We start from the raw sequence: 26,018 nt of genomic DNA, 5'->3' as shown, positions 1-26,018 counted from the left end.
TATACAGTATCAGTGTACAGGTAATACAGTGATCACTGGTGACATTATACACAGGAGCTCAGTATATAGTGTACAGGTAATATAATGTATAAACAATTCAATATTTAGGTAATATAATGATCACCAGTAACATTATACACAGGGCCTCTGGATACAGTGTCAGTGTACAGATAATACAGTGATCACTAGTGACATTAGACAGAGGACCTCTGTATGTAGTATACAGTGTATAGTGTCAGTGTACAGGTAACACACTGACTCACCAGTGACATCTCTAGCTGAAGTGTTTCATCTTTGCTTTTCTTTTTAATCCAGCACAGACCGCCATCATTTCTTCCAGCCAGGACTTGTCTGCATAAAATCACAGTTATCTAGAGCACCACTTCCAGAGCACATTCCCCACTTTTTTCCTTTCTTCTACACTACACATCTAACTACAGAGGTGCACCCACAATCTATGTATATTTGGTTATTATGCAACACACCATTCCAAATATAAATTATAATCCGCCACTGTGCCCCAATTATCTGTACATAGCCACTTTCCCCATTTAATATATAAATTAATTAGCACCTGTACTCTTTCCCCCAATTCATTACCAATCACTTTATCCTCAACTCTCCCCACTATGTACTTCCTGGTCTAAACCTTACTCCGATTCATTATAGTTACATGCCCCTCCCGCCCCAATTCATTGTCATGTCTTTCTCTCCCACCCTCTACTCATTATCAACTGCTCTACCCCACATTCAATACATGATTTACTCCCCCACCCTCAAAATTCATCATTATTTGCTTTCCCCACTCCCCACCTTCAATTCACCGTTTGCTCTCCCCGCCCCCACCTTCATTTCAATTGCTGTCCCCGTCCCTCACACTCAATTCAACATTTGCAGTCCTCATCACCCCCACATCATCATGTACAGTTCCCCTTACTCCCCACTTCATCATGTGCAGTCTCACTCCCCCCACTTCATGTGCTTTCTCCCTCCACCCGACTTCATTATGTACAGTCTCACTCCCCCCACTTCTTCATGTGCAGTCTCACTATCCCCCCACGTCTTCATGTGCAGTCTCACTTCCCCCCCCCCCCCCACTCCATGAGCAGTCATAGAATCGTGGAGTTGGAAGGGACCTCCTGGGCCATCTGGTCCAACCCCCTGCTCAAAGCAGGATTCGCTAAATCATCCCAGTCAGATGTCTGTCCAGCCTCTGTTTGAAGACTTCCATTGAAGGAGAACTCACCACTTCTCGTGGCAGCCTGTTCCACTCATTGATCACTCTAACTGTCAAGAAGTTTTTTCTAATATCTAATCTGTGTCTCCTCCCATTCAGTTTCATCCTATTGCTTCTAGTCTTTCCTTGTGCAAATGAGAATAAAGTTGATCCTTCTACAATGTGACAGCCCTTGAGATATTTGTAGACAGCAATTAAGTCTCCTCTCAGTCTTCTCTTTTGCAAACTGAACATTCCCAAATCCTGCAACCTTTCCTCATAAGACAGGGTTTGCAGACCGGTCACCATTCTGGTCACTCTTTTCTGAACTTGCTCCAGTTTGTTGATGTCTTTTTTAAAATGTGGTGCCCAAAACTGGACACAATATTCCAGATGAGGTCTGACCAAAGAGGAGTAGAGGGAAATAATGACTTCACGTGATCTAGACTGTATGCTTCTGTTAATACATCCTAGAATTGCATTTGCCTTTTTTGCTGCTGCATCACACTGTTGACTCATATTCAGTCTGTGATCTATTAGTATACCCAAGTCTTTTTCACATGTGCTGTTGCTTAGCCCTATTCCTCCCATTCTGTATATTCTTTTTTCATTTATATTGCCCAGATGTAGTACTTTGCATTTTTCCCTGTTAAAAACCATTCTGTTAGTTGCTGCCCACTTCTCCAGTTTATTTATATCTTTTTGAATCCTCTCTCTTCTCTAGTATTAGCTATCCCTCCTAGCTTTGTGTCATCAGCAAATTTAATCAGTTTACCCTCAATTCCTTCATCTAAATCGTTGATAAAGATGTTGAACAATACAGGGCCCAGGACAGAGCCCTGTGGTACCCCACTTGAGACATTCTTCCAACTGGATGTGCAGCCATTTACGACCACTCTTTGGGTCCGATCACTAAGCCAGTTATGAATCCACCTAACAGTTGCCTTGTCCATTCCATAATTAGTCATTTTTTCAATAAGGATTGTATGAGATACTTTGTCAAATGCTTTGCTGAAGTCAAGATATACTATATCTACAGCATTTCCTTGATCCACCCAATCAGTGATTCTGTCATAGAAGGAAATTAAGTTAGTATGACATGACTTATTAGTTACAAACCCATGCTGACTCTGTTTAATCACTTCATTCTTATCCAGGTACTGACATACATGTTGTTTAATAATTTGTTCAAAGATCTTTCCTGGTATAGAAGTCAGACTCGCCGGCCTATAGTTTCCTGGGTCCACCTTCTTCCCATTTTTGAAGATAGGAACAACATTTGCTCTTCTCCAGTCTTCTGGGACTTCTCCTGTTCTCCAAGAATTTTCAAAGATTATGGAGAGGGGTTCAAAAATTTCTTTTGCTATCTCCTTCAGTACTCTGGGGTGTAATTCATCTGGACCTGGAGACTTGAATTCATTTAGGTTAGCTAAGTGTTTCCTCACTATCTTTCTGTTTATAGATATCCTGGATTCTTCTATTCCCTTAATAGGAAAGTGAAGAACAGTTGATGTTACATTTCCTTTCTGAGAGAAAACAGATGCAAAATAGGAATTTAAAAGTTCGGCCTTCTCAACATCCTGTCTTACCATTTCATCATTTTCATCCTGTAAAAATCCTATAGCATCTTTGACTTTTCTTTTACTTTTGACATATCCCCAAAATCCTTTATTATTGCTTTTGACATCTCTTGCAAGCCTCAATTCATTGTCAGCTTTAGATAATCTGATTTGTGCCCTGCAGGTTCTGCCGACAGCATTATATTCTTCTTTAGATATGCCTCCCTCTTTCCATTTTATAAACATTTTTTTTCTTCCTTTTTAGCATGTGCTTAAGTTCTGTGTTCATCCATCCAGGTTTCCTTAAATGCTTCCTATTCTTCCCTCTTTTCGGAATTGTTAACATTTATGCTTTGAGAATTTCATTTTTCAAGATTTCCCATCCTTCCTGGACATATTTGTCTTTAAGGATATCCAGCCATTGGATCCCTCCAATTCTCTTTCTGAATTCCTTAAAATCTGCCTTTCTGAAATCTAACCTTGACGTCTGAGTCTTCACAGGTCTTCCTCCTCTAGTTATCCAAAATTCTAAAATAGCTTGGTCGCTACCTCCTAGGGTCCCAGCCACTTTTACCTCCTCAACCATTTCCTCCCTGTTTATAAGGATTAGATCCAAGGTAGCAGTTCCCCTTGTTTTCTCCCCTACCTTTTGGAAGATAAAGTTGTCAGCAAGAGAGGATAAGAACTTCCTTGACCTGTTAGTTTTGCCTGAGAGAGATTCCCAACAAATGTCTGGATAGTTGAAATCTCCCATAACAACTATGTGATATTTTTTGGAGAACTTGGCCATTTGATGCATAAAGAGTTCATCCATATCTTCAGCTTGCACAGGCGGCCTGTAGTAAATGCCTACAATGGTGTCCTTTCAATTGTTCTGTCCTTGTATTCTTACCCAAACAGTTTCCACAGAACTCCCAGTCTCTGAAGCTTCAATCTCTGTGCAGATATATGCGTTTCTAACATACAATGCGACACCTCCTCCTCGTTTATCAAGTGTGTTTCTTGCAAATAAGTTGTATCCTTCTAGTCTTGTATTCCAATCATGTGTATCGTCCCACCAAGTTTCAGTGATTCCAATGACATCATATTTCTTTTCCTGTGTTAGTAGTTCCAATTCTCCTTGTTTGTTGCTCATGCTTTGTGCATTAGTATAGAAACATTTTAGTTTGTGATTGGTTTCTCTTTCTCCAATATTTTTATTAATTAGATTCTTTTGTCTTTGTTCTTCCTTTCCACTTTTAATAGCAGAGTTCACAATAGCATTTGTCAGGTGTATGGCTTTTTCTGGTCTTTTGCTTCCCTTCCCATGTTGTTCTAGTTTAAAGCTCTCCTTACAAGTGTAGTAAGGCGACTTCCATATACATGTTTTCGTAAGGTGCACCCCATCTCTAGCAAGTAGTCCATCGTAAAGGTAATTCACTCCGTGATCCGTAAATCCAAATAGTTGCTGACGGCACCATCGACGTAGCCAGTTGTTCACCTGCAGAATCTTATTCCACCTCCTTGTTCCATGGCCATCCATTGGGAGGATGGAAGAGAAGACCACCTGCGCTCCCAGTTCTTTCACTTTCTTGCCTAAGTCTTCAAAGTCTCTGCAGATGGTTTCCAGGTCATTTCTTGCGGTGTCATTTATCCCCACATGTAGTAGCAGGAATGGGTAGTCATCTGTAGGTCTGAAGAGTCCTGATATCCTGTCAGACACATCTTTAATTTTTGCACCTGGAAGACAGCACATTTCTCGAAGTTATATCCGGTCTGCAGATAGCGGCCTCTGTTCCTCTCAACAGGGAATCCCCCATGACCACCACTCTCCGTTTCTTCTTCACAACATTTTTCTTTCTCCATCCAGGAGGACTCTGAAGGCGTACAAGGTTGCTGTTTGTGGGCAAAGTCTTTTCCTGATGTATTTCTTCATCGTTTTCCTGCGTGAGAGCCTGGTACTGGTTCCTGAGAATTATGGGTGCTGACTGCCTCCTGATCCTCCCGCTTCTCTGGGTCACATGTCTCCATTCCTCTCTTTCTTCAGGTGCACTTCGAATTTCTTCTCTTTCTGTAACATGAAGAGATAATTCTGCTCTGTCTAAGAACTCTTCACCTTCCTTAATGATCTTCAACGTAGCTAACCTCTGTTCGAGATTTTGCAACTTTTCCTCCAACAGGGACACAAGCTTGCATTTGTGGCATGTGAAGTTTGGCTTTTCCACTGGTAAGCCTGTGAACATGTAGCAAGAAATGCAGCTCACCAAATGGCTCCTGGCCACTTCCATATTGAGATTTCTTAAAAACGATGAAAGATGAGGCAAAATTTTCCGATTTCCTCTTTTCAGCTGCAACGGCCAAAACCCAGTGATCGTTGAGCTCGCGGAGACTCTTCACTTATCCCAGAAGGCACTGGGAATATGCAAATGATCTCCTCAAGACTCTTCCCCAGTCTCACTCCCCCCCACTTCACCCATTTAAATAACCAAAAATGTTTTTTTTATACTTACCTCAGTCGTTCCCCAGCAGCGTAGACGCTAGAATTTATGGGCTCCTTCCAGGTATGATGTAATTTCCGGGGGAGTGTCAACTGGGTGGGGGCGTCTAGTGTTTTCAGCATTGAACCAGCTAAACTGTATGGGCTGCTGACAGGACCTGGAAGGAGCCCATACAATCTAGCACATTTACTACTGAGACAGCTAGAATGTATGGGTTGTACCGGGTGAGTCATAAAGGACGGACGTTTTTAAACTAATCATAAAATCGTTAAATATTTATTAAATATAAATGTATTCACAGATTTGGTTACGTATACTGACAAATATTTGACAAATTCAAGTGTGGAAAACAACATCTGCCATGTGGTGGCCATTATCAGTGATGCATTTCCAAAGGCGTTCTTGGAAGTTGGCATCAACACGTTTCAACACAACTCTGTCGATTTGGGCAACTTCCACTCGAATAGCTTCCTTCAGTTCTTGTAATGATCGAGGCTTAAGCTTGTATACACGTGATTTGAGGTGACCCCATAAGTAGTAATCGCACATGGACAGGTCTGGGGACCTAGGAGGCCAATTAATATCGCCAAACCTGGAAATGATGCGACCAGGGAAGAGAGGGCGAAGAACGTTCATTGTTGCTCCGGCTGTGTGGGCTGTTGCCCCATCTTGTTGAAACCACACACTAGAGATGGGGATATGTTGCCGTCGTAACTCAGGAACAAAGAAGTTATTTATCATGGCGATATAACGTTGTGAGTTCACGGTAACAGTATTGCCATTATCGCCTTCGAAAAAGTACGGACCGATCACGCCATATTTGCCCATAGCGCACCACACCGTTACCTTAGGGCTGTGCAGCGGTCGTTCATGTAATTCTTTCGGATTTTCATAGGCCCAATAACGGCAGTTCTGCTGATTAACTATGCCATTGACATGGAAATGAGCTTCATCACTCATGAATAAAATAAGGTTGTCGTTTTGCTCAATAATTGCTTCCATCTCATGTGCGAACTTCAGTCGCGCTGCGTAATCCCCGCGCTCCAACTGTTGCACAATGGCCAATTTATAGGGGTGGAAATGCAGGTCTAAATGCAAAATACGCCTTACTGTACGATTACTGAGGGCAAGTTCTAAAGAATGTTTCCGAGCAGATCGACTCGGACTACGCAGCATGGCTTGCCTGACGCGTTCCACATTTTCAGGGGTACGTGCCGTTCGTGGAGCCCCCGGTGGTCGTTTGTTCATTAGTGTACCTCGTGTACGGAGTGCTTCAACCCAACGTAGGATAGTGTTACGAGCGGGAACAGCTTGATTTCTGTGAATATTGAAATGACGCCGAAACTCACGCTGAACGGCTGTGATACACTCCTTATTCTTGACAAAACTGTCGTACGCAAAAACACGATGTTCTATCGTCCACGGCACCATAGCTTAAACTGAAACTAAAATAAAAACAATGCTTTCACCTCACAAACATAACCCCGCCTCCCGCACATCTCTACCTCCACCTGGTGGTGAGTTATAGCCACTTCAAATACATCCGTCCTTTATGACTCACCCGGTAGTTAGGTCGTGGAGGGAGCCCATACATTCTAGTTACAACCGAGCGGGAGCTGCGCAGCCGAAAAAGGTTAGACAGCCGTGGACAGCTCCAAAAAGGCTCCTGGGCCCCAGTCTTTCGCACTGCTTTTGGGTGACCTTATGCCACTACTGGTACAAACATTTAGGCTATGTGCCCACGTAGTGTTTTATTCCGGCCACTAAAAACCGAACTCCTTCCCAGAAATCGCGCGTTGATTTTACCGCGGTTAAGTTCGCGATTTTCGCGTGCGATATTCAAGCACGTTGGTCTCGCGTTGCTATAGCGATCTCGCGAGACCACATCATCACAGGACCTTGCCGCAAGGCATTACTGGGAACGCTGAGGCCGGGAATGCAGCACGGGACGTCGGAAGGTAAATATACCCCGATTTTTTTATTTTTTATTTTTTTATTTATTTTTTTTTTTTTATTCTTTATTTTACAGGGGTATGGTACCCAGGGCCTGGAGGACAGTCTCCTCTCCTCCACACCGTGGGTACCAACCGCACATGAAACGCTTAACTTCGCGCATGGTGGGCATAGCCACATGCGGGAAGTAAGCGATTCTCATGCATTCCTATGGGTGCGGAATTGCGGCAATTCTTTGCGATTCCGCACAAAAGAATGAGCATGCTGCGATTTTTTTTTTTTTTCCGCGATGCGATTCCGCCGCGGAAAAAAGCGCAACATTAGCACAGCATGTGCGGAATGCCATAGGAATGCATGGGGTGAGTTCTGTACATGATTTTTAAACGTTTTCGCACCGAAAATCGCGGCAAAAACGCTTAAAAATCGCATTGTGGGCACACAGCCTAAAGCAGTTCTTCTTTGTGTGATGGCTTATGACTATCTATCTTTCTCTTGATTACATTCCAAAGGTTTTCAATGGGGTTAAGGTCTGGAGACTAGACTGGTCATGACAGGGATTTGATGTGGTGGTCCCTCATCCACACATTGCTTGACCTAGCTGTGTGCATGGCGCATGGTCCTGCTGGAAAAACCAGTCCTCAGAGTTGGGGAACATTGCCTGAGCAGAAAGAATCAACTGTTTTACCAGGATAACCTTGTATGCGGCTTGATTCATACGTCTTTTACAAAGATTAACCTGCCCAATTCCAGCCTTGCTGAGGCATCCCCAGACCATTATTGATCCTCCACCAAATTCCACAATGGGTGTAAGACACTGTGGCTTGTACGCTTTTCCAAGTCTCCGTCTAACCATTAGACGACCAGGTGTTGGGCAAAGCTGAAAATTAGACTCATCAGAGAAGATTACCTTACTCCAGTCCTCTATGGTCCAATCCTTATGGTCTTTGGCAAACTTCAGCCTGGCTCTGTTTTGTTTCTCATTGACGAAAGGCTTTTTTCTAGCTTTACATGACTTGAGCCCTGCCTCTAGGAGTCTGTTACGAACTGTTCTTGCCGTGCACTTCACCCCAACTGCCATTTGCCATTCCTTTTGTAGGTCACTTGATGTCATTCTGCGGTTGCTGAGTGATATTCAAATAAGATGACTGTCATCCCGGTCAGTGGAGAGTCATTTTTGCCCTCTGCCGGTCTGTAGCTTTGTTGTCACCAATGTCTGCTACTTAACCTTGTTGTAATGGACTGCCATCCTAGAAATTTTAAGGATGGAGGCAACATGATTATCACTGTATCCCTCCGCTAGTAAAGCCAGAATTGAGTCCTTCTTTTCTTCACTCAAGACTTTTCTTTTCAACTCCTTTGGCATGGTTAAAAGTTATTTTTTTTCATTCCTTTCCTATTACTTTTGCGATATTACTAGCACTTGTTTTGCCATCCAGCTTGTCCTATTGGTAGAGGATTGTGAACACCACAGCAGGGTTTTTTATACTTTCCTTCGTTAAATAAAATTTGGTTCAGGTGATCACCACCTAATCAGAAGCACATTAAGTAGAATGAGGTGTACTTTGGTTGGAATTCAACTGACACTGGAATGGAATGGCTGTCAGACATGTAGAGAAGCTGATTTTTATAAAACTGTGCAGTGGTCTCTCAATTTTTGCCAGAGCTGTATATATTTTATGTGGTGGTTACACTTTTATGTATATTCTTAATGCTCTGGTGATGCCTTGAGACTTACTTTTACTCTTGGGTGTAATGATTGAGATAACTGAGTCACATAGTTTAATATAGATTAAACACTGGGGCTAGATAGTGCCTGGCGATAGTAACAAAGTATTAAATGTCAGTACATTTGATATATTATATGAATAATAAGGTTAAAGTGTTAACTCCTTTTAATAAACAATATCATTGTCTTCAGTGATTCATATATTAGCATAGTAACATGATCTGCGCAATCACGAGTATCTCCAACATGACATGCGCAGTTGGTTCTTGTCTCTCTTTGTTTGCCATGAGAGTGCATGTGCGCTAGCATCATGAGAGATACCCAGAAGTAATAGGTACGTAAGAGACCTCGGAAGTCACTGAGAATGTGGTGATTGGAGCGTATGGTGGGAGTACGCAAACACTGATCACCCGTAACTGATTGGGAGACAGTGCGTAGATATAATTTGTCCCTAAACAGCTAGGAAGTTATATGTACTCTCAATACAATTAAAAAATCTTTCAGGATACTGAGTGACAGTACCTAATGTGATATACAGGGGTTAAACAAAAAAATTGGGGACTAAAATATCATTTTTGTGAAAAAAAATGTTTTTTTTTATTTTTACGTCTCCACATTATAAACTTCTGTGAAGCACTAGGGGGTTCAAAGTGCTCACCACACATCTAGATAAGTTCCTTAGGGGGTCTACTTTCCAAAATGGTGTCACTTGTCGGTGGTTTCCACTGTTTAGGCACATCAGAGACTCTGCAAACGCAACATGACGTCCGAACTCAATTCCAGCCAATTTTGCATTGAAAAGTCAAACGGCGCTCCTTCCCTTCTGAGCTCTGCCATGCGTCCAAACAGTGGTTTACCTGCATATATGGGGTATCAGCATACTCAGGGCAATTTGTACAACAGCTTTTGGGGTCCAATGTCTCCTGTTACCCTTGGTGAAATAAAACAAATTGGATCTGAATTCATTTTTTTTATGAAAAAAAAAGTTAAATGTTCATTTGTTTTTAAAACATTCCAAAAATTCATGTGAAGAACCTGAAGGGTTAATAAACTTCTTGAATGTGGCTTTGAGCACCTTGAGAGGTACAGTTTTTAGAATGGTGTCACTTTTGGGTATTTTCTATCATATAGACCCCTCATAGTGACTTCAAATGTGATGTGGTCCCTAAAAAAAAAAAAACAATGGGGGGAAAAAAGAGAAAATAATTCAGCTCACCCCTTTTCCTGTCTTCCCCCTGGATATTGGATACTCCCCTTGCGCACGGCTTTGCCTTTGACTCCGGGCAGTTAGAAAGTAATGCAGAAAGTGGTAAAGTTAATTCAGCGACTGTGGGCAGTAGAATTTTTAAGAAAAAATCAGTTTATTTTATACACATTAAAATACAGTGCTGCATGTTGTAGCCACAGGGCCAAACTTTAGGATCAACAATCCTGCGCGTTTCAGCTGTAGGGAGCCTTAGTCCTGCAGCAATGTATTTTAATGTGTATAAAATAAACTGATTTTTTTTAAATTTTTTTTTTTTTTTTTTTTTTTTTTTTTTTTTTTTTTTTTTTTTTCCTCTACTGCCCACAGTCGCTGGATCAACTTTACCACTTTCTGCATTAAAACAAAATGGTGTTGTAAAAATGAGAAATCGCTGGTCAACTCTTAACCCTTAACTTCCTAACAAAAAAATATTTTGTTTCCAAAATTGTGCTGATGTAAAGTAGACATGTGGGAAATGTTACTTATTATGTATTTTGTGTGGCATATCTCTGTGATTTAAGGTCATGAAAATTCAAAGATGGAAAATTGTGAAATGCAGTCCAATCTGGGGACAGCACAGTATAGAGAATGATATATAGGTTTGTTGGAAAAGATTCACTATAACTGGTATTTTATTAATTGAAATCCCTGATGTTTGTATGTATGAGTCCAGTGGGCGGTCCTACTAGTGACTGACATCTATCTCTGCATACAGTGAAGACTCTCATGGTGTGTGCACACGCTGTGGATTCTGCTGCGTTTCCGCAGCGGATTTGGCCGCTGCGGATCCGCAGCAGTTTTTGCTGCGGTGTACAGTACCATAATATCCTATGGATATTAAAAACCGCAGTGCGGACTTTTCTGCGCGGTTTCTAAACCGCAGAAAGAATTGACATGTCATTCTTTCTGCGGATTCCGCTGTGGTTTGCCATCTCTCCATTGTGGAGATGAAAAACCGCAGGGCAAAACCGCAGGCTAATCCGCAGGTAAAACTGCTGGTCTTTTGACCTGCAGATTTACCTGCGGATTTTACAAAATCCGCGCTGCCAAATCCGCACCCCAATCCGCAGCGTGTGCACATACCCTGAGTCACTAGTAGGCCCGACCACTGGACTCGTATACATACAAACATCAGGGATTTCAATAATTAAAATTTTTGCTGAAACTTTTCCCACAAAAATGTATACTCATCTGATCATCTCCTCATTCTCCTCTCTAACGTCCTGCCTGCAGGTCAGATAACATTTTCAACATGACCGTTTCCCTTTTAGGATATAGATATATTGTATTTGGCTTTTACTTGTGGTCTGTCTTTGTTTTGGTAGCTCACCGACACAAACGTCTTACCCAGTCTTCAGGAATTCATCCAAAACAAGTCAAAGTTAAACACAAAACTTCTCAATCTGCTGAGCTGGATTCTGTCAGATAAACTATTCACCATCAGATGCCTTAAAAAGAAAAAGGTAAAGTTGTTTGGAAAGTTCTACTGCGTTTCTTTAAGGGTTGTCTCATGAAGACAGCCTCAGTCCACATGCCCTATGATTCAGACTCTTCCCATTCAGGAGGGCCGGCGCCATGTTGTACTACCAGTCATCTGGATATCCTCCTTACAATACTACATACAATGTAAATGTCTGGATGAGCATGGCTTCTCACACCAAAATCAGCTGCTTGCTCTTTGAAAGGGATTGACTGATTAAAGGTGCGTAGCCAACATAGTTCTGTTAAATGCTTTAAGATTAGGATATGCATAGGACTGTACAGGATGGACCTGTGTCTCTCTATATAGTAAGATGGAATAGCTTCATGCTGCAAGTCATTCATTATTCAACCAGTTATATTGTGTGATCACAGACTCAGATCTTCTGACAGCTATTTTTTTCTTCAGTCTTTATGTCTTCTGATACTTATGAGATTTGGATGTTTGAAACTTTAGGTCATCATGTTTCTTTTTTTACACTTTCATGGTTTATTTCTTATTTTTGATGAATTCCAGCCGTACTAACTCCAATAATGACACATTCATATACAGGAGACAGTTTGCTGTAAACTCTATCCCATACATGTGAATAGGGTTGTTTCTGCAATGTGTGTATGGACTTCTGCAGATTTCAACAGATGAATGGAACAGTCGTAGAAATGTTCTAGCAGATCTGACTCATGTGAATTGGACCCAACGGCTATCCCTAATGTCCGTATATTGACGACACTCTTCAGCCTGTCCTTCCCTTACTGTTTCAGTTTGAGGACATCCAGGCCCTGCCGGGCTCTCCATGTCTTGCTCTGCCCACTCCTGACTTCCTGTTTGAAATAGAGTATTGCGAGAAGCTAAACGCCAAATTCCAGGAGATCCGTGGCGAGAAGGAGGTGATGTACGCCCTGCACGGCAGCCGTCTGGAGAACTTCCATTCCATACTGCACAATGGCTTGCACTGCCATCTGAACAAGGTGGGACATATCAGCAGATAAGATGCCGAGATTGCACATTTTAGCAAATTGTGCACAATATTGCTTAATCTGAAAAATGTGCTGTAGTATAATATCTTAGAAAATAATTAGTTTTTAGAGAACGTGCTCCTCCAGACTTTATCACTGCACTCTAGATCTTTGTATGTAGATCTCCTGCTGATTTTGGTATTTTCTCTAAACTTAATAGTTTGCAGTCTCTCTGCCATCAATTATGTAGAGACTTCTATTTCCTCAAAAGGTGGCTGTCATCTATTCAGCCCTCCTTATTCTATTACATATGGTCCTTTTCATGCAAAACTATTACCCTCTGCAAAACTTATATTATGGGTAAAGCCCCTGATCCATACCAACGACGGAAGACTATGCCAACACAATAGGCTTTCTCGCCCATATGGTCCTCTTGTAAAAGACAAATATCGGCATACATTATTTTGTCTTCCATGTTATTCCATATTTTTTTAGTTGTATATTGCCCCAGACAGAGACCAAAATGTTCTCCGTCATTCACTGGAGCCCTATGGGTACTCTTAGCATATACGTTAGCAAGCTAATCTGATCAACTTTTCCCTGCATATACTCAACGGACCCGATTCATCAGTCCCGGTGTTGCTCACGCCGGTCTTGATAATGGGGTATGCCAGAGTCAGACACTCTTGATTCATCGGGGGATGAATCGGGGCCTATGTGTTGATCACTAACGTGATCTGAGTGGGGGCTGACATAGAAGTTTCGTAGCAGGTTATTGAGTGACGAGGATAATTCTGAAGTTTTCTCTTTGTTCCTGAAAACTACCATGTAAAGGTACTGTCACACTTAGCGATGTACCAACGATCCCGACCAGCGATATGACGCTGTCAGGATCGCTGGTACATCGATAAGTGGTCGCTAGTGAACTGCCACACAGGCAGATCTCACCAGCAACATCGCAGGGGTCGAGGATCGCTACTTACAGACGAGGCGATCCTGACGTCCTCCCGCCCGCGTCCACGCGTCGCTCGTCGTCACAGCAGGAAGCCCAGCAGGAAGCCGACGACGAGAAACGGTCCAGGACGTACTCGCGCGATTAGCGATAACCAGTGGGGGAGTGGTCGGAGGTAAGTATCAGACATAGCGATATTGCTATAACGTCACAAAAACCAGTGACGTTATAGCGATATTGCTAGCGATATCGCTTAGTGTGACAGGCCCTTTGGCCTTGGCAGGGCTTAGAAGGACGTCTCATGTCAGTGGATTCTCTCTTTGCACTTCTTTGGTTCTCCGTGTCATGCTTGGCCCCTTCAGACTATGATCTATTCGCTGTGCAAAAGTCACGTTTAACATTTGTCACTTGATATTTTTTGTCTTTTTTTTTCTTCATGTTCTCCTAGACCTCTTTATTTGGAGAAGGCACTTACTTATCTAGCGACCTGAGCTTAGCTCTTCTGTACAGTCCCCATGGACATGGATGGGCTCACAGCATATTGGGACCAATTCTTAGCTGTGTCGCAATGTGTGAAGTGATCGATCATCCTGATGTTAAGTGTCAAGTCAAGAAAAAAGGTGAGAGAAGTTAGAAACGTACTTCAAAATTAGTAGAGGGCAGGAAAATCTTCATTATTATTTTTTTTTTTTTCTCTGAATAGTTGTTTAGCCGAGTCTTCTGTAATTGTTCAGTGGTCACCGTTCTCCCTATTGATGTATAGTTTTATTTCCTTGCTGCTCGCTCTGCTCAGACTCATCTGAAATAGATCGTAAAAGAGCCAGAGCACGGAACAGCGAGGGTGGAGACGTTCCAGAGAAATACTTTGTGGTGACCAATAACGAGTTATTACGAGTGAAATATCTTCTGGTATATTCTCAGGAGCAGCCACAGAGGAGGTGAGTGCGCCACCACATATTTTCTGTTAAGCGTTTTCCTTCATCCTCCTCTTCAACGTGTTATTAGATAGATGGAGGTTGGTGCTGGGATGTTCCTGGAGCTTTGTTTAGGGACAGGACAGTATGATTTAGCTGTAACACGGGTGTAGCCCCGGGGACCCCCTTCTCTTCCCCAGCGGCTGAAGGCTGCCTAGTGACAGGCTGGTGATATATTGTAGCAGAAAAATCAGAGCACAGTAATGAATTCACGGATGGCAGTGGATTCCGGATAATGGAAAAGTATAATCCTATAATTACAATGGGTGAAATAAGTATTGAACAGTTCACCAATTTTCTAAGTAAATATATTTTTAAAGGTGCTATTGGCCACCTCATCAGATGTCGGTAATAACCCATCCAATCCACACAGACAAAGAAATCAAACCATAGATGTCCATAAATTATGTGTAATAATGAGAAATGACACAGGGGAAAAAGTAATGAAATGTAATTAATACTTTGTACAAAAGTCTTTGTTGGTGATGACAGGTTCAAAATGCGTCCTGTATGGAGGAACTTGTCTAATGCGTTTCTCGTGTGAGATTTTGTCCCATTTTTCCACACAAACACTCTTCAAATCCTGAAGATTCCGTGGGCTTCTTCTAAGAACTCTGAGCTTTAGTTCCTTTTCTTACATTTTCTATTGGATTCTGGTCAGGTGGTTGGCTAGGCCATTCTAGCAGCTTTATTTTCTTTCTCTGAAATCAGTTGAGACTTTCGTTGGCTGTGTGTTTGGGACCATTGTCTTGCTGAAATGTCCAGCCTGGTTTCTTCATCATCATCCTGATGGATGGCAGCAGATTCTTAACAAGAATGTCTCTGTACGTTTGTCCATTTATGCTTCCTTCAATCACATGAAGTTTGCCAGTGCCATATCCTAAACAACTGCCCCGGACCATGATGTTCCCATCTTCAAACTTCACTGTTGGTATGGTGTTTTGGGGTGACATGCAGTGTCTTTTGGCCTCCAAGCATGGTGTGTATTAATGGCATCCAAAGAGTTCAATTTTGGTCTCATCTGACTAGACTGTATTCTTCCAGTATTTTACAAGCTTGTCTAAATATTCTTGACCAAATTTTAGACTCACTTGAACATGCTTTTTGCTCAGCAATGGGGTCTAGTGTAGTGAGCATGCATACAGGCCATGGAGCTTGAGTGCATAACATATAGTATTCTTTGAAGCAATTGTACCTCCTGATTCTAGGTCTTTCTGTAGCTCTCCACAGGTGGCTCTTGGAACCAGGGCTGTGGAGTCGGTAAGCCAAACCTGCGACTCCGACTCCGACTCCTCAATTTCCCTTACACCAACTCCGACTCCACGACTCCGACTCCGACTCCCACACATATTGCTTATATTTAAGTGAAAAATTTATTGTAGTACAATGTGAACCTCAGACATTTAATCATTTTTATGATCCAATAATCAAGATATTTAGAACAGAATATATATTGGTGTACTACCCGGTTTTCATTCTTTTTGGTACAGATACGATATGGATAGACAGATATGGATAAATGGATAGATAGAGCAGATTTCTAATCTGCTTTTGCTATTGAAAACATTATCTATGAGCTCAAAAACCTTTCAGGTGATGCGGTTTTTTAAAAAGATGATCAGCTTTTGCAGCTGAAAAACGTATCCTCAAAAAACACAGGAAAAACGCTGTGTGTGAATGTAGCCTTAGATCAGGAATAGAACAGCCATTTATAGGACATTTCATAACTTTCCCAAACTCCTATGAAAAAATATTCAGCACATCCTGCATTGAATTACTGTACCCAATTTATTATATATTTTAGGAGTCGGAGTCGGTCCATTTTATACCGACTCCAACTCTGACTCCGACTCCACCAAAATGAGCACCGACTCCACGACTCCGACTCCGACTCCACAGCCCTGCTTGGAACAACTCTTCTGATAATTCTTTTCACTCTTCTGTTTGAAATCTTGCAGGGAGCACCTGGTCGTGGCTGGTTAAAGGTGAAATGATGTGGTTTTCACTTAAAAATTATGGCCCCAACAGTACTCACTGGAACCTTCAGTAGATTACAAATGGTTCTGTGTCCAATGCCATCAGTATGTTTTGCAACAATATTGTTGCAAAGGTTTTGCAACAGCTCACTGGTTTTACCCATTATGAGATGTTTCTTGTGTGGCGCCTCGGTAATGAAACACTTTTCTATAGGCCATCAGTTGAACCAGCTGATATTTTTATCTAAGTGGCAGAATTGCTTTCTAATTACTGATAGATTTCAGTTGGTGTCCTGACTTTCCATGACTCTTTTTACCTTTCTTTCATTGTATATTCAATACTTTTTCCCTGTGTCATTTCTCATTATTACACATAACTTAGTTTATGGATATCTGCGGTTTGATTTCTTTGCCTGTGTGGATTGGATGGGTTGTTATGACATCTGGTGAGAATTTCATGTCACTAAAGGATTAAGAAATATATTTACTTAGAAAATTGGTGACGTGTTCCATACTTATATCACCCACTGTATGTAAATTTATAATACACTCTATGTAGCAAATCTGTATGATTTCTAGAGCCATGTCTGTAGTTATTGAATTTTCATTGTTTAATTCCAGAGAAATTTAACAATAGGACGCCGGCCTAAGGGCTCATACTCGCTTGCGAGAGACTCTCACGATTCTTGTGCGAGTCTCTCGCATGAAAACCTGGCACTGCTGCCGGCACTCAGACTGGAGCGTGCGGCTACATAGAAATACATGTAGCCGCACGCTCCGGTCCTAGTGCCAGCAGCAGTGCCAGGTTTTCATGCGAGAGACTCGCACAAGAATCGTGAGAGTCTCTCGCAAGCGAGTATGAGCCCTTACACCGAGTCATGCAGCTTTATTTTTCACATGAGGAGTAAACTTTAAGGCTATGTTCTCACAATGAGCTTTTGGTGAGTTTTTGATGTTGCAGATTTTCTTGACCATTTCTTCACCTATTAAAGGGATGGTCCAAAACTGACACCAAAACGAATGACTTTTCCAATGCAACACATTTTGAGGTAAAATAAGTTCTTCCATTGAAAATTACAACTTGTCCATCTCCCTCTCAAAAAAAGCCCTCAATGGGTTATGTGAACAGAAAAATATTTAACATTCGACTGTTATAAGGGTGAGAAACAAAAGCAAAAAGAGGCTGTTTATAATTCAGTCCATAGGGTGCTGTTTAAAGTCACAGCGCCACGCTTCTTGGGTTGCATTGGGTTTTGGAGCTCAGGAGAAGAGGGCAGGGCTGCTCCTATGTTCCCTCTTTTATGTCCACATTTTCCTTTTGTTCACAGTATTTATTTTTTTTTTTTTTTTCTATCCTTTCCCTCATGCAGGTCCAGGCAGCCGTCTTGGTTCTCAAGTCATCGGTTTGCTATCTTAATGACGTTGTATCTCTTTGTGCTGATTGTCATTGGGTTGAGCAGTTCCAAGACTTTTATGCATCACTGGAACAGACTCTTGAGCTGAAGACCTTGGTGTCTTCTTCTCTCTAAACTGCACCAGAAGCCTTAACTACGTACTTATGCCACAGCCTTTCAGACTTTAACACTGGACTTGTTACGCAGAAAGGCAGTCCAGCTCCTAGAAACTCTGGAGACATATGAATGGCGGTGAAAAGCCGTGAGTCTATTTTTTTTTTAATTAATATTCCAGTTGTTGCAGACATATAATTCCAGTAAGCAATAGAAGAAGTGAAGACTCCTGCAGTGCTTTCCTAGGGGAAATTTGCATCTATCCAAGATGTAAAGATTCCGATAATGATGATGGTAATAAATTATGATTTTTATATAGGCTTATAATGGCGCAGCAGTCTTAGGTTGACTGCTGTTCCCACTCATTCCACAGCTGAAAACTATCGCAAACTGGCTTTTTTTTAATTCGCCGTGGACATTGGTAAATAAAAACTAATGTTTTTCTTATGAAATGTGTTTATTTCAATGTGGTGTTTGAGATTGATGGCGTTAGACATGCCGGTGCCCACACTTAAATTGAGTTCAGTTGTAAGATCTGTGCAAAACAGACGAGAATTGGACTATTCTTTTCTCTAAGTAGAGCATTGGTCAGCAGAAGAAATACTGACTCCCAAATAGCGCCATATGACCAGCAAGCACTGACGTGAATGACTCCTCAGGGTGATGTTATAAACTGGGTTGAATGATTATATATATATATATATATATATATATATATTTTGCAGCAAAATATTTAGTAAAAACTGTATTTTATGTATTGAAATACTTGATAATTGTGTGCATGAGTCCAGTGGGCGGTCCACCTCAGTGACTGACTGCTGTCGCTGAATATGCAGTCATAGTAGGGAAACTGTCAATCAAAGGACTGTTATGCGGACAGACGCCAGGCATTTCAATTAAAAACATACAAGTCTTACCGAAACTTTTCTCACAAAAATGTATATCTGTCTGATCAGCTCCTCCTTCTCATTAAAGTCCTTACTGCAGATCAGGTACAATTTTCAACGTGACAGGTTCCCTTTAAACTCTAAATTGTGGTAAGCTGTAATGTGGCACTCACAGGTATGAAGGTACTCATCCCTAAAAGTTTTGATTTTAGAGGAAGATTGCAATCCATGGGCCTGTATGGAAAAACACATAGGACATATAGTGGGGAAAATAAATATTTGATACACTGCTTATTATGCAAGTTTTCCCACCTGCAAAGAATGGAGAGGTCTGTAATTTTTATTGTAGGTACACTTCAATTGTGAGGGACATAATCTAAAAATAAAAAACAGAAAATCACATTGTATGATTTTTACATAATTCAATTGTATATTATTGCATGAAACTAGTATTTCATCACCTACTAACCAGCAAGAATTCTGTCTCTCACAAACCTGTTAGTTTTTCTTTAAGAAGCCCTCCTACTCTGCACTCATTACCTGTACTAATTGTACATGTTTGAACTCATTAGCTGTGTAAAAGACATCTGTCCACACAATCAATCAAACTACAACCTCTCCACCATGGCCAAGACAAAAGAGCTGTCTAATGACACCAGGGACAAAATTGTAGATCTGCTCAAGGCTGGGATGGGCTACAGGACAATAGGCAAGCAACCTGGTCAGAAGGTAACAACTGGTAGCACAATTATTAGAAAATGGAAGACACACAAAATGACTGTCATTCTTCCTCGGTCTGGGGCTCTATGAAAGATTTTGCCTTGGGGATAATGATGATTCTGAGAAAGGTCAGGAATCAGCCCAGAACTACACAGGAGGACCTGGTCAGTGACCTGAAGAGAGCTGGGACCACAGTCTTAAACATTACCGTTAGTAAAACGCTACGCCATCATGGATTAAAACTTTGCAGTGCACACAAGGTCCCCTGCTCATGCCAACACATGTCCAGGTCCCTTTGAAGTTTGCTAATGTCCATCTGGATGACCCGAGGAGGCATGGGAGACGGTCATGTGATGAAATGGGGCCAAAATAGAAATCCCTTCGCCGTGTTTAGAGGAAGAAGGAGGAGTACAACCCCCAAGAACACCACCCCAAACGTGAAGCATGGTGGGGAAAACATCATACTTAGGGGGTGCTTTTTTGCAAAGGGGACAGGACGACTGCACTGTATTGAAGGGAGGATGGATGGGATCATGCATTATAAGATTTTGGTCCACAACCTCCTTCCCTCAGTAAGAGCATTGAAGATCGGTCGTGGCTGGGTCTTCCAGCATGACCATGACCTGAAACACACATACAGGGCAACTAAGTGGCTCTGTAAGAAGCATTTCAAGGTCCTGGAGCGGTCTAGCCAGTCTCCAGACCTGAATCCAATAGAAAATCTTTTATTTTAACATACAATTTACTAAAAAAAAATTGGAGCAAAAAATGATGTTAGGCTGGTTTCTCATTAGCGCTTTTTAAGCGCACGCACGGCCGGGGTAGCTCCGCCCCCGAGCCGGCTCTCTGCCCGGCGTGCCCGCCTCTTGCTTGTAGCGCCGCCTCCTAGCGCACAGCGGCGCCTGCGATCGGCGCACCCTATCTTTAGTATAGGGTGCGCAGATCGTGCGCAGGCCGTGCGCTAGTTGCGCTTTGACCTGCGCTGCGCACTTTTGATGGTGCGCCGTGCGCGCCAAAATCAAACTTTTCGGATTTTGGCGTGCACGGCGCACCGTCAAAAGTGCGCAGCGCAGGTCAAAGTGCAACTAGCGCACGGCCTGCGCACGATCTGCGCACCCTATGCTAAAGATAGGGTGCGCCGATCGCAGGCACTGCTGTGCGCTAGGAGGCGGAGCTACAAGCAAGGGGCGGGCACGCCGGGCAGAGAGCCGGCTCGGGGGCGGAGCTACCCCCGGCCGTGCGTGCGCTTAAAAAGCGCTAATGTGAAACCAGCCTTACTTATTGAAAAAGTGTATCGCTGTTTTCTCAGTTTTGTTTTTACGAAGTTTACTTTGTCGTCAGAAAATAACTGGTAAACTTGTATATTTTTTTTCTTATTAAATAATAAAAAATGCAAGAATAAATTTTGCTTTCGTTACTATATTGTGAGACTCTTAACTTCTATATATGTTTACTAATAAAGTTGTATGAGTGCTTGGTTTGTTGGGGAATGAGATCTAAATATTATTGATGCTTTTTGGGGTTTCATAACACTCTGTGATCTTTTTCTATGAGCACCTCACAATTATGTCAGAGTAAGACAGATGGGCATCCGAAGCAAATTCCACCCCTAGTTTCCTAACCTTTAAAATGCTGCTGTCATGATTGACTTCTAAGGTTAAACTGTTGAGATGGAATCTAGCACCAATTTCAGTGGATTCTCTCAGGTTCCGTGTGTATAACACAGCCAGCATTTGCGTTTTATGGAGTTGTCTTTGCTCCTTATAGTAAGTGTACACTTCTACCCTAAATATGTGGGTAATGCCGCTATACGGTTAAAGTGACGCTGTCAGCAGGTTTGTACGATGGAATCTGCATGATGTAGGGGCAGAGAGCCTGATATCAGTGTGTCATATACTGAACTGCTTGGTGTAGTTTTGATAAAATCCTCTGTTATAGATGTAGAGTGTCAGAATGCTGATCTGTGTTTCACCCCGCACACACCTCTGGTAGCTGTGTGCCAATCAGTGGTGGGGTTAAACAAAGCTGAACTACATGGCATACGACACCTAGTCCCCTAGAGATAATCTCCAGCTGTACAAACATTGATTGTACTGAAACTACAGCGAGTAAGAAACACTGGAATTGTGCTCTCGGCCCCTACATCATGCTGCTATCATGCTGCTGCTATGAGGTAATACTTGTGGGGTTGATGTCAGCTGTTTTATGGCCACTGACATCAAGCCCACAGGATAGTAATGGAGGGGCGTCTATAAGACACCCCATTACTAACCTCATAGTAATATTGTAAAAAAAAAAACAACCCAGCCAGAATAACATCCTTAAATACCTTGAAATAAAAACATTGACAGCTTTATTTGAAGCCCATGTCTCCTGAAAAATAATAAAACACCACATTCCTCACCTATCTGACAAGAAGATAATCCTCTGAAGCCCATGTCCCCTGTAATAGACAAAAATAATAAAACAATATTCCTCAGCTGTCTGGCAAGAAGATAATCCTCTGAAGCTCATGTCCCTTGTAAAAGAATAAAGCACCATATTTCTCACCTGTCAAATGATCCATTAATGGGCCATGTTCCACGATGATCCAGATGATTTAGATAGCCGTCACTTCAGTGTTTCGACCACTATCCATGCCAGCCAGCTCACACTGAGACAGGAGCATGAGAACCCTTCTGCAGTGTGTAGTGGTTTTGTCAGAAATGTCACCGTGGTTCATAACTTATGAACCCTGTTCACCTCACTTACTGCGTGAGAATGTTAGAATACACCCCACATCATTTAAAAAAAAATGTATTTATAGCACAGGCGCTGGCTGATAAAATACTCTCATCAGTCTTGCCTGCTCTCACTGCTATCAGCGACAGCAGGTGTAGGATGATGAGAGTTGTACTCATCAGCCGAAGCCTTTGAGCAGCAGTAACCTTTTATTCTGGGAACCACAGCTCTCTGAACGTTGGTAACTAACTTACCGACAATCAGAGCCACCGGTGTTTCTCACGCTGTCAAGCAGATGACCGCATGGCAAACAGCCGATGTTTGGGGTACCGAACCTGAAGAGTAACACAAACTTACTGGAGAAGTCCGTGTTCGGGGGTCCCGTGCTTGGACACTTAGTGTTCAGTACAGACCCTGAACTTCACTGTTTGGATTCGACCATCACTGGTGAGGAGATGCAGGGTGTTTCAGGTAGCTGGCGGAGGTTCTTCTGCAGCTGGTTGGCTTAGGGTATGTTTCCACTGGGCGTATTACATCAGAACTTGCTGCGGATTGGGCACTGTGTACAGCCGCAGCGTCCAATCCGCAGCGTCCAGATGTTACAGCATAGTGGAGGGGATTTTATGAAATACCATCTCCACTATGCGTGCAGGGCCGCAAGATAACCCAGTCTATAGATACGATACGGTGATTCAATGAACACATGCGATATCACTGCGCATACAAAAGCGGGCAAGCTGGGGTTCTGCTGCGTCCAAAGCGCTGCCAATATGCCCAGTGGAAACTTACCCATATAGTCAGATAGGATTGTGACAGGGAAGTGTCTGAGCTCATGGGACACATATACAAATATAATTTATTATATTTGTCAATTTAAATTGTAACATAAGACAAAATAAGAACAAAATATTTACCAATGTTGTCTTTAGCCCGAAACCATCCCAATAACTGATGTTGGCCAAGGACAACTGATTCTTACTGATAAAATCTGTGATTAATCTAGCCATTTACGGTACATGCTGTATGCTGCATTTTTTGATATTTACTGATCAAGAACTCATGACAGCCCTATAAAGATTTTGCATGTTGATATTATCCGTCCTTCTTTTACTAGATTATGTTAGCGTGTTAGAAGGCATTTATCCGTGTATGATCAACTTTAGCAAAATACACATTTTGCTAAAATATCAATTTATATATAAAAATAACATCATTGAGGCTACACGCAACTACTTCCACCCCTTCAATGTTTCTGTGGCATAACAGAGGTTAATGAGGCCCTTTCTTGACTTGCAGTATTAGGCTGAGCTCTTCTGCGTTCTCCCCATGTTATTTCTCCTCTGCACCCATCAGAATAAATAAAATCTTAGCCAGCAGCAATATTTTACTCTTAATTGATGTTTGTATTAATCATGTCTGTCTTTCTTTTCCAATGACCAATGTCCTGGACTCTTCCACACCGGGAATGGCTGATTGCCCAGGCAGGATTACCTATATGTCTAGTTGTTTGAAGAATCACAGACACAAGAAAATATATTAATTCCATTGGAAATAAGATAATTGGAAATGTTTCAAAAATATGTTCATCTTGTTTCTTAGCTTTTTTGTTAAGACAGGACCTACTTAGCATATAATATGGACTCCTTTATACCCACATCATTGAGCTAGTTGACTATTGCTTGTATGAGATTTAAAGGCCCTAACTTGCAGGTAGTGTTACTTTTGGCAAGGCTGTTAAGTAGGGTGCCTAATAGTGATGCTGTGTACTGGTATTTTCACTAATAGCTACAGTACTGAACTTTATTTCTGCAAATGACGATTCATTTCCTTGTCTATCATATGTGTTTAGTCTGTGTACTGCATCTTATCCATTTTCTCCTACTTTATATCAGACGGATATCACACAGTGCTGACAACAATCCTAGTAATAAATGGTATACCACTCATCCACTAGAACTGCTGAAGCTTCTGTTTCCATAAATTTCCCTGAAGTTTAACTTTACTATACAGGAATGTCCACAAAAAGATTACATCTTTTCCCTGTGTGTGATCTCTACTACAGATGAGCGAACATGTTCTCGGAAAATGTTCTCAAATCTCAAATTCGGCAGGAACGTTGCACATTCAAATTCATGTTTGGATTCTCGAGTATTTTCCTCAAAATTGGCAAAGTTCGGTAAATTATTGAGTTTCCACTAATGTTTTTGTTACGACATGTTGCATTTTGGTGCGCTCGGCGCACCTTCAAAAGTGCGCAGTGCACGCAAAAATCCTAGCGCACGGTCTGCGCACTCTATGCTAAAGATAGGGTGCGCAGATCGCATGCAGCCGTGTGCGATAGTAGGAGGAAATGACCGGATGGGGCGGGCAGGGGGCGGGGCTTAGCGGCGCCGTGCGCTGCATGTAAAATGCGCTAGTCTGAAACCAGCCTAAGTTCTGTGATCATATAAAAAATCCATAAGCAGAGTAAAGTGCATATAGTAAACAAACCTAAAGTCTAAAGTAAGGTGCATAGGAAATGTAATAAGAGCATAAATTCCTGTGATCAAAGGCTCAATGTGTCTCCAGCTCCAACGTACGTTTCGCCTACCGTGGCTTTCTCAAGGAGACTTCTTGACAAAAAGCCATGGTAGGCGAAACGTACGTTGGAGCTGAAGTAGTCAGATAGTTCCGATAGATAGGATCCTGTGTGAAATCGACCTTCCAGCATCTAAATCATTTGTGCTAATTATGTGGGCCAGACAACAGGCCACATTTCCGAATCTAAATCCTTTCTGGTAATAGTGTGGGCCAGATACCAGGCCGCATTTCAGAATCTAAATCATTTGTGTTAATTGTGTGGTCCAGTCAGGAGTCCATATTTCAGAATCTAAATAATTTCTGCTAATAGTGTGGGCCATACACAAGGCCACATTTCAGAATCTAAATAGTTTGTACTAATAGTGTGAGCCATACACCAGGTCACATTTCATAATCTAAATCGCTTGTGCTAATAGTGTGGGGCAGACACCAGGCCACATTTCAGAATCCAAATCCTTCCTGCTAATAGTGTTGCCACATTTCAGAATCTAAATAATTAGTGCTAATAGTGTGGGCCAGAGATCAGGCTACATTTCAAAATCTAAATCCTTTCTGCTAATAATGTTAACCATACACCAGGCCACATTTCAGAATCTAAATCCTTTCTGCTAATAGTGTGGGCCATGCACCAGGCCACATTTCAGAATCTAAATAGTTTGAGCTAATAAAGTGGGCCAGACACCAGGCCACATTTCAGAATCTACCGTATCTTTCGGATTATAAGATGCATTTTTTCCCCAAAATATTGGGGGAAAATGAGGATGTGTCTTATAATGCGTATATACCTTACCGGCACCGTTACTGCAGGCCGCAGGCTGGGACAGGGGGGGGTTTCCGGCGGTGCTGCGGGATCTCAGTGGTGCTACGGGGGTGTCCGGCACTGCGGAGGTGTCCATCGGTGCTGCCCGGTGCTGCTGCGAGTGTCTCCAGTACTGCGGGGGGCTCTGACAACATTTTGTGAAACGCCAGAGCCCCCCACAGTTCCATGGTTTCCTGTGTGTTGGACTCCGGGAAAATGTCTGCCGAGGGCGGCGCAGATGGAGATCTTGGCACGGAGATCTCGGGAGATGAGATCTCAGCGCTGATC

The 26,018-nt window shown here is 42.2% G+C and overlaps 1 protein-coding gene across 1 annotated transcript in view; it reads left to right on the top strand.

Moving 5' to 3' along the window:
* PARP16 (poly(ADP-ribose) polymerase family member 16) overlaps positions 1–18,475 on the top strand; it is a 35,295-nt gene extending 16,820 nt beyond the window's left edge. The window contains exons 3-7 of the mRNA XM_073568863.1: positions 11,503–11,640; positions 12,419–12,625; positions 14,014–14,185; positions 14,359–14,503; positions 17,886–18,475. Of these exons, the coding sequence (XP_073424964.1) occupies positions 11,503–11,640; positions 12,419–12,625; positions 14,014–14,185; positions 14,359–14,503; positions 17,886–18,018 (795 nt within the window). The 3' untranslated portion in view covers positions 18,019–18,475. The remainder of the gene's footprint in view (positions 1–11,502; positions 11,641–12,418; positions 12,626–14,013; positions 14,186–14,358; positions 14,504–17,885) is intronic.
* Positions 18,476–26,018: the final 7,543 nt, after the last annotated feature.

This window comes from Dendrobates tinctorius, unplaced genomic scaffold (genome assembly GCF_039654945.1).
Source record: "Dendrobates tinctorius isolate UK_male_01 unplaced genomic scaffold, ASM3965494v1 ptg000022l, whole genome shotgun sequence".
Taxonomy (NCBI): Eukaryota; Metazoa; Chordata; class Amphibia; order Anura; family Dendrobatidae; genus Dendrobates; species Dendrobates tinctorius.
The sequence above is the reverse complement of the archived record's forward strand: the minus strand, read 5'-3'. Positions and strand labels throughout refer to the sequence as shown.